Genomic DNA, 8578 nt, shown 5'->3' on the forward strand with positions numbered 1-8578 from the left:
GGGGAGAGAGAAAGAGAGAGAGTTTTTTTTTTTTTTTTAAATATTTTTATAATTTATTTGGACTAATTTGCACTTTTTTAAAAGTTTGGACCTATATTTGCAATTTATTCTTCATTTTTCCTTTTTTTTTTTTGTTTTATTTAAATAAGAGAGTATATTGGTTATTTTACGCTAAAAATTGATGAAAAGCACGTCCAACGCAAAGAAAGGTAAAAGGTGGGAATGAAAATATCAAAAAATGAAAGGCATGAACGATTTTCACAATAAACTAGAAAAATATGGACGTTTTGTGCCAATTAAAAATGATAACCTTAACTCATGGCAACATTGGCTGACATATCGTGCCACAGCAAGACGGTTGCCCAGAATCATAGGAAGCACAAAAACTGCACACCTGCCATTTGTAGTTGCTTCAATTGTCTTCCAATTAAGAGAAAAAAAATTGACATGCAAACCGCATTTGGGAAATTCTGAAAAACTAAATACTTAACAACCATAACGGAATGGTGAAGCGAAAAATTGGACATGTTTGGTAAAACAGATTCCGTGCATAAATAAACTAAAATATGACTTTAGTCATGTCTACAACTGTGTATCAAACGTGCAATGAATGTACAATTACATGCTTCTCCATGAATCCAACATGCCGCAACCTCTTCATGATAAAAGGGGGAAAACAGTGAAACGTAAAGTGGAAACATATTTGAAGATAAATACAATTAGTAACAGATGTTATGTATAGAGAAGCGCGAGGTCATTTAAGTGCAACTGAGAGTACAATATCTGTTGGACGTTGTAGGATGAACAAGGAGAAGAGTGCGGAAACATCTTATTTCTTCACATACTTGCATGATCAACTATATGAGAAACTTCTTCACCTCCAACCATGGATATAAAAAACTTTAGTTCCGCCATCAAAGATCATAATCCACAACACTACTCCCGAAATCTGCATAAATGTAGCCAATTAATTTTTATGCTAGCATTACGCTATAGGTAGTAAACACGAGCAAGATTTTCATTTTGCATCAAATTAAAAACCAAGTACAGCTAATGTAGTCATAACCCAAAGGATTTTGAGTGCAATATGTTCATCCATGTCGTGCAAACATACATCACGACACTGATCTGGTAAGCACGTACTTGATTGATTGTGTTCTTTTAACAATGATCACATCCTTTCTTCCCTCCAAATTTTCCGCTAAACCCAAGAAGCAATCATAAGAATGAAGCAAGAATATTTACACATATTAAGTCTATGCCCCTATTTGAGCCATATTATTTTCATAAGAATGCATTTTTGAATAAAGTATTGATGGAAAATGTGTGGTTAAAAAATAAGGAAATATTTTGAATTTGCGTGTAATATTATTTTATTGAAAAATGTGTAATAGAAATGATGTTAAATCACTGTTTAAAAATATATTTTTTCCAAATAATGTGGATCAAACAGGGCCTCAATAAATTCATATATTCGACATCATCAATGCCAGTGACTTCTGATGAGCTTTAGGGCCATCTGCTCCAGTTCACAAAACTGATATTTGATCATGTAATAACTAATAAAAAAAAGAATAAATACATAATATAATTAAACTAGAAATAAAGTCCAACAGAAAAACAAACAATATTCCTGGGTGCAGTCACCTAGCAGTTCATTAGAAACATTTCACCAAATAGGATAAAACATAAACTCTCTAATATACAAAGAAACAGGACATCTATCTTCAATGGCACCTAATATTCCAATTTCTTATGAAGATCCTTTGCAGGAGTGCCTTTAGCATTCTACCATACCTTATTCATTTTAACATTTATCCTTCTATTACTTTTCACCCAAATATGAGAAATAAACTGGTAGAATTCTGGCCAAAGAAAAGTAATTTTACCCTCAACAGAGCAATTAATCCACAAAATGGAGCATAAAACTGTAAAGGAAAAAAGATTTATAAGGAAGGAAATGGTCAGTATTGCATAAAACTGAGAACGGTATGAAGAAAAATGAAAATGGCAGGTTTCGAGAGCTGCCCCTCTCCCTAGTGATTTAGAAAATTCCCACCCTCTGAATTAATCTTCTAGACTCTGTCACATCACTTTTATTCTCTCCTAAGAACCCTCACATCAGCATAACTAACTCATTCCCCATAAAACCTATTCCCTAAAACAGCCCCACCGTGGTTAGCTAGACCTCCTTACAACGCCTCTCCTACATAAATCGTATGTGGCTTATCATAAACCCAAAATTTTTGAAAACCTGTTCCCAGTCATTTACCTATGAGCTCGACTACTCTGCAATTCCAGTTGAAGCATCCTCTTTAACAGGCCAAGAAACTATACCACTAGACTTGAAGTATGTGATGCAAAAATAAAGTTACCTTCAGCAAAACACGTATATTGCATTTTGTAAATTCCTCATGCAACTGATAGCATGGCAGGTAAACTGCCTAGTCTACAGATACAAAAATACAAAATAATTGAAACCATAACAACTGACCTAACCAGACACATTCTGGAGGGAAATGTCAGCAAGACTGTTACCTTCTTAACAAAATGACAGGCTGGCACCTAATTCAATATTCCATACTATTCCATAATTTAAGTGCATTATTATTATTTTCACTTTTGCATACCCTCCTAATCCAGGGGCATGAATTATTGTTTCTGCAATTCAACCAAACAATAGTCCAGAATCCCAAGTTACAAACTATCTGTTTTCCCTATCTCATTTAAAAAAAAAAAAAAAAGGCTTTTGCAAATCTTAGGATTTTCAACTTTAATGCATACAGATGATCATTGGTAATTTAGTCCTCAAAAGTCACTACTTTTTAACCAGCATTGACAATCCACTGGATTCTGTATTGACTAGCAGTACAGCAATCAACTAGCTTCCTTCATTTGCAGAAATAATTCAAACTATGCTTCCTCCGATAGATAGTGAAGCGAATCCTAAACTTCATTAAAAATTAACTGGACTTGGTTTGACTACTTGCAGTAACCCAACCAAGATTTTTCATTTATAAAGAAAATTTCCTGTAGTGTTCCTCCAACAAAGAGTGAAAGCACATACTCAAAAATTGTGTTTGGGTTGATAAATTCAGATTTCAGGATGCATTTGACCTAGGATGAACTAAAGAACCCAATGAATTTCAGAATGGTTTCTATTTTAATCATTGACTGGATAACAGAAAGATCTGGTTAAGTATATACAATACGTGGCTTTCTCTGAGGAAAAAGAAAATTAGAGAAGGATAGAGGAATGCAAAATGAGTGAATTTCATATACATCATAAGCAGTTATATAATGCTTATTCTTTTGGCTAACAATTTCAAATCCCATTGGCTAGAACTATGCAGCAAATGCACAGATTTGAGATTCCATAGGACCAAATCTTATGAAAAAATGGATTCTAAAATCTATCCTTTGCGCAAGCAATTATGAATATGTGTGAATAATGAAATACAATTAATTCATTCACAAATAAATTTGCACAACTCATGAAATCCTGCCAGAAAAACAGAAATCCGATCACCTAAATAATCTCAAGAAACCTTAGATTTTTCAAATAACTTCCTAGTTCTTTCTAGCCTTTTCTCTTTTCTCCACAATCAGACGGCTGGGTGTCAAACCCTACCCATTTCCAACACTGTGACGACATTTAAACAAACCCATCAATTTTCACTTTTGCCTTTGGCACTAAAGATTGCATCTCTATTTTCAAATAAAATAAGGTAAAGAATATAAAATCAATCGATACAAAAATTAATCAACAAAATATAATAGAAATTTAATTCACTTTTACCAAAAAAAAAGTCAGCGACGATTTGATTCATTTCTTTCCTTTTCAATTTGCTGCTTTTGCTTCTCGACAAGCTTATCAAGAGCCGACTGCACAGCATCCCGCCCTCCAATCAACAGTCGAGTAACAACTTCCGGATCCTTCTCGAACCGGGCCTCTTCGAACTCCTTGCGAGCATTCTCTCTCAATACATCGCGCCAGAGGACACCTCGAGAATCCGGCCACATGAAGAAGCGGGTAGCTCGTATAATGTCTCGATACAGACTCAGCGCCTCTCGGCGATTGCTAGTGAGTCGCTGCCGAGTCAGCAATTCGTTGTCTTCAGAATCAGTTTTATCTTTTTTGACTACGTGTCGGTCAAGGAGCTCCTCCACGGTATCCGGGCCGTTGTGTATCAATTGACGGCGGAGATGCTGGTGGTGGAGTGATTGGGTGCGGCGGAGTAGATTTAATGCGGTGTCCATGGGTCGACATTTTTGGAGATTTGTGATCATTTTTATTTTGTCTTTAATTTACCGTTCCTAACTTCCTTTAAAATGGTTGACAAGTATTTCCAACTAAAATCGTGTTTATTTACACCCAGCGAAACACGTTTTACGTGGACAAAAATGGAGGCGATGCCGCCACTGTATCGGAACTTTTACTTGCCTTCTCTTTTCATTTTCTCTGTGAAACGTCGGAGTAGTCTTTAGACCTCGTTTGCTAGAAGGAAATTGAGCAGGAAAGAAGCCTCCAATTCCAATGGCTCTCACCAAACTGAACTCGCGCTTCAACTTGTCTCCCCATTCCATTTTTCCTCTCTCAAAACGCGCCCTAAAGCCCTATTCTGCCTCCTCAGACGCACTCGACATTCAAAACGACATAGCAGAAGTCGATAGCGCCAACGCCAACTTATCCCCGGCGGAAACTTTAATAGCCGATAAATTCTACTCCTTAATCAAAGACCATTATCGGAAAAACCCTAATCCCATAAACCCTAGCAGTAACCTCTTAAACCCTAGCGTAACATTCCCAACTCTTTCTCACGAGTTCTCCAAAATATCCGTAGTTAATTCCCTCTCCCCTTCTTTAATCCGCTGTGTACTCGAGAAATGCTCCGCCCTCCGCCACGGCATTCCCTTTATTCAAGCACTTGCCTTCTTCAATTGGGCCACGTCACCATCGAATTTGTCTGAAATTTCACCTTTATTGGTGGAGGCCTACAACAAAATGATCGACCTTTCTGGAAAGGTGCGTCAATTTGATGTCTCCTGGCACTTCATTGATTTAATGAAATCGAAAAGTATAGAAATCCCAATTGAAACTTTCTCGATTTTGATTCGCCGTTATGTCTTAGCTGGGTTGGCTGCGGAGGCCATACATGCTTTTAATAGAATGGAGGATTATGGTTGCAAGCCTGATCGCAATGCGTTTTCTATAGTGATTGGTATATTATGTAAGAAAAGAAGAGCGGTGGAAGCACAAGCATTTTTTGATAGTTTGAAGGATAAGTTTGAGGTGGACATTGTGTTGTATACCAGTTTAGTGCACGGGTGGTGTCGGGCTGGGAATATTTCTGAGGCTGAGAAGGTGTTTCGGGAAATGAAGGAGGCTGGTATTCAGCCCAATGTGTATACCTATACCATTGTGATCGATGCTTTGTGTAGGTGTGGCCAAATTACAAGAGCACATGATGTTTTCTCAGAGATGATTGACGTGGGATGTGTACCAAACGCAGTTACTTTTAACAATTTAATGCGGGTTCATGTAAAGGCTGGGAGGACTGAGAAAGTATTGCAAGTATATAACCAGATGAAGAGGCTTTCATGTGAGCCGGATTTGATCACGTATAACTTTTTGATTGATAGTCATTGTAAGGACAAGAATCGAGAGGAGCCAATTAAGGTGCTTAATACAATGGTTAAGAAAGGATGTGAGCCAAATCCCTCTAGTTTCAATCCAATTTTAAGGTGCATCGCAGAAGCCCAGGATGTAAATGCTGCACATCGATTATTTGCCAAGATGAAGGAGTTAAATTGTAAGCCAAATACTGTGACGTATAATATATTGCTCCGGATGTTTGCTGAGTCTAAATCAACTGATATGGTTCTTAAAATTAAGAAAGAAATGGATGAAAGTGATGTTGAGCCTAACGTGAATACTTTCAGAATTCTGATTTCAGTGTACTGTAAAATGGGTCACTGGAATAATGGATACAAGTATCTCAAAGAGATGGTTGAGGAAAAGCGTTTGAGACCTGGTATGCCCGCCTGCAAAATGGTTTTGGAGCAGTTAAGGAAAGCAGGGCAGATAAAGAAGCATGAGGAATTGGTAGAAAAAATGGTGGGCTTGGGGTTTATAACTCGTCCGTTGTAGGAACGGTGCTCCTGTGCTGATCATATGGCTAATTTTGCTTCATTAGATATTCTGCTATTCGAATTTTGTGAGTTTTGCCGAAACCATTTGTTTTGATGTAGGAAATTGTAGTTCTGAAATTTTGTTAGCTCTGCCAATTGCCATTCCAGTTTTGGAATATCTTCATTGTAGTTCCAATCGATAACTTCTCTTTGATTCTTTGATAATTGAAGTTTTAATATTATATCAGGCATCATGGTTCGTGTCTGTATAATTATTTGGAATGCATATCTTAAAACTTAACTGAAGATGTTCATAGTTCGTCTTTATTTCTATTTTCTTGCTTTGACATAATTGGTGATGCCAATTCATCATGGCTTAGCTCCCTACTGCTACTATGATTTGATGAACACCTCACCAGAAGTTACATGCATGGGACTGCTCAAGCACAGGAAAAACAAGGTCAACAAAAAGAAACATGTTTCACAGACGGCAGCCGAGGCCACTGTGCCACGGCCGAAGAAGAAACCATCAGCCACCATTCTGAATATTTTTAGCAGAAGCGAGATTGATATTTTGAGGCATTAATACCAAATGGAATATATATAATTGAGGACGGTTCATTTCCATAACAATTGAGTTCATAAATTCACACAGAATTTTAGTTCTTTCATAATTCATAAAAACACTACCATTAATTCACTCACCGTGTAAAAGACTATGCAATTTTTTTCATTAAAACCGATATTTACATTAATTTGATATGTAACTTATATACATAATGATAATAATAATATTTAAAGACGCTGAGGAGTAGACTTTGGTGAGTTTGAATTCAATGATTGGGTAAGCTTTCGATCCATCCTCCTAATTTTCATTGATTTGGCCTATATCATTATTGAATAATCAGAATACCCTCAATTCATTTTTAAGGACATTAATGTAAGTATTATGTCCTAAATTCAATCAACATTGGACATAAATACTTTTAATATATAATTAATGCAATTTAATGACAAATATATTATTTAATTAATAGATAATTAAATTAAATATTAGAGTCCGTAGATTTAAATATTCTTAATTTGTTAATCACAAAGAGTTGTAATTGTGAGATACAAATTACATATGATTGAATCTTAAATCGTCCGTGGCTGCAAGTAATAACGAGATACGGATATCGTTATTACGAATAGACCATCACGTGTGACATTTCTTACTTGTGAAGTCTGATCTCACAAGTTAAAGTATTGTGACACTTAAATGAACACGTGGATATTTTGTTATAGGACAAAACATTGGAGACCCGCTGAGAGATTCCAAATTGATAACTATCTAAGTGTCAGTGATTAATCTCTAACTAACGTTAGGTAGTGGGATTGGTCCTTTGACTTGAGGTCGTCATAGTACTTTATATGAGGACAGTCATGCTTTGACGGTGTTGGATGTTGCTCTACCAAGGGCCGCTAATACGACATCGTTTGAGTATGTCAAGAATCGTATGAAGGTTGTGAATGACCAATAAATGATTCTTCACTCTTAGATAGTGAGAGATTATGATCTACGTTTCATTCAATTAAGTCGATAACGAAATCATTGATCAAGGTGTACTCATAAGTCAAAAAAGAGTTTTCAACTTATATTAACTTAATAGTTAAATGGAAGATATGATCGATAATCGAGATTTACACACATTCATATCTCGTAATTGATCGAATCATATTGACGAAGAGATTATAATTTCACGGTAAACGAACAAGTTTGGTTGTCATACCATGTGACATTTCCCGTCACATGTATTGCCTTAACACATTCCTAAATGTCAATTTGGGACGGTTAGCGTGAATTGGTGATAAATTAAAATGGTGTTTTAATTTATCAATTTTGATTAGATCAAAATAAAATTTCACGTCGTTAGGTATCATGATTGGAAACCTGATGAGTCACACATAAAAGGAGAACTGAAAGATTGTGATTTGTCAATTAATTAATTTAACAAGCGTTGGATAAATTGATTAATTGTGTTACTTATTTATAGGCCTGATTGAATTAATTAGATTAATTAATTCAAAAACCAGATTTAATTAAATGAGTTAATTAAATATTGGATCGAGTCAGATTAAGCCATTTGGATTTATATAAATAAGTGATTAGGATTTACAATTTTAGAGGATTCATTATTTTTGCTAGTACAAAAAAAAAATCACAATCTTACAATCTTATTCTTTGTGTAGATCACCTTGGAGGCTGAACAATTGAACAGTTGTGGATAGCGAATCAAGATCGTTAGAACAAAGAATAACAAATGAGTTTGCAGATCTGGAAAAAGGTACAATCTCTATCACAGTTTCTATCTAAACACAAAGATGAATTCTGGTGAGAATTGAAAATTGTTTTATATTCTGCTGCGCATGTTAAGTAGATTCCCAACAATGAATTCACATATTA

At 35.6% G+C, this 8578-nt stretch overlaps 2 protein-coding genes across 3 annotated transcripts; one reads left to right on the plus strand and one right to left on the minus strand.

Moving 5' to 3' along the window:
- Positions 1-510: 510 nt before the first annotated feature.
- Positions 511-4312, minus strand: LOC111376714. 2 transcript variants are annotated; one of them, XM_022999694.1, is made up of 2 exons: positions 3803-4312; positions 511-950 (listed from the first exon to the last, which is right to left on the minus strand). In XM_022999694.1, exon 1 carries the CDS (start codon positions 4288-4290, stop codon positions 3811-3813), a length of 480 nt encoding a protein of 159 aa, XP_022855462.1. In that variant the 5' UTR covers positions 4291-4312; the 3' UTR covers positions 511-950; positions 3803-3810. The 2 variants fall into 2 exon arrangements, with proteins under 2 accessions (XP_022855462.1, XP_022855461.1); XM_022999693.1 differs by having other exon boundaries at positions 511-949; positions 3800-4312.
- Positions 4313-4417: 105 nt separating this feature from the next.
- LOC111376713 (pentatricopeptide repeat-containing protein At1g20300, mitochondrial) lies at positions 4418-6433 on the plus strand. Its single transcript, XM_022999692.1, has one exon. It carries the CDS (start codon positions 4538-4540, stop codon positions 6149-6151), a length of 1614 nt encoding a protein of 537 aa, XP_022855460.1. The 5' UTR covers positions 4418-4537; the 3' UTR covers positions 6152-6433.
- Positions 6434-8578: the final 2145 nt, after the last annotated feature.

Source organism: Olea europaea, unplaced genomic scaffold (genome assembly GCF_002742605.1).
Source record: "Olea europaea var. sylvestris unplaced genomic scaffold, O_europaea_v1 scaffold1553, whole genome shotgun sequence".
In the NCBI taxonomy this organism is placed as follows: Eukaryota; Viridiplantae; Streptophyta; class Magnoliopsida; order Lamiales; family Oleaceae; genus Olea; species Olea europaea.

What these genes read in the sequence shown, in the direction of transcription:
- LOC111376714 (XM_022999694.1), bottom strand. Translation starts at nt 4,290, where the DNA reads ATGATCACAAATCTCCAAAAATGTCGACCCATGGACACCGCATTAAAT.
- LOC111376713 (XM_022999692.1), top strand. Translation starts at nt 4,538, where the DNA reads ATGGCTCTCACCAAACTGAACTCGCGCTTCAACTTGTCTCCCCATTCC.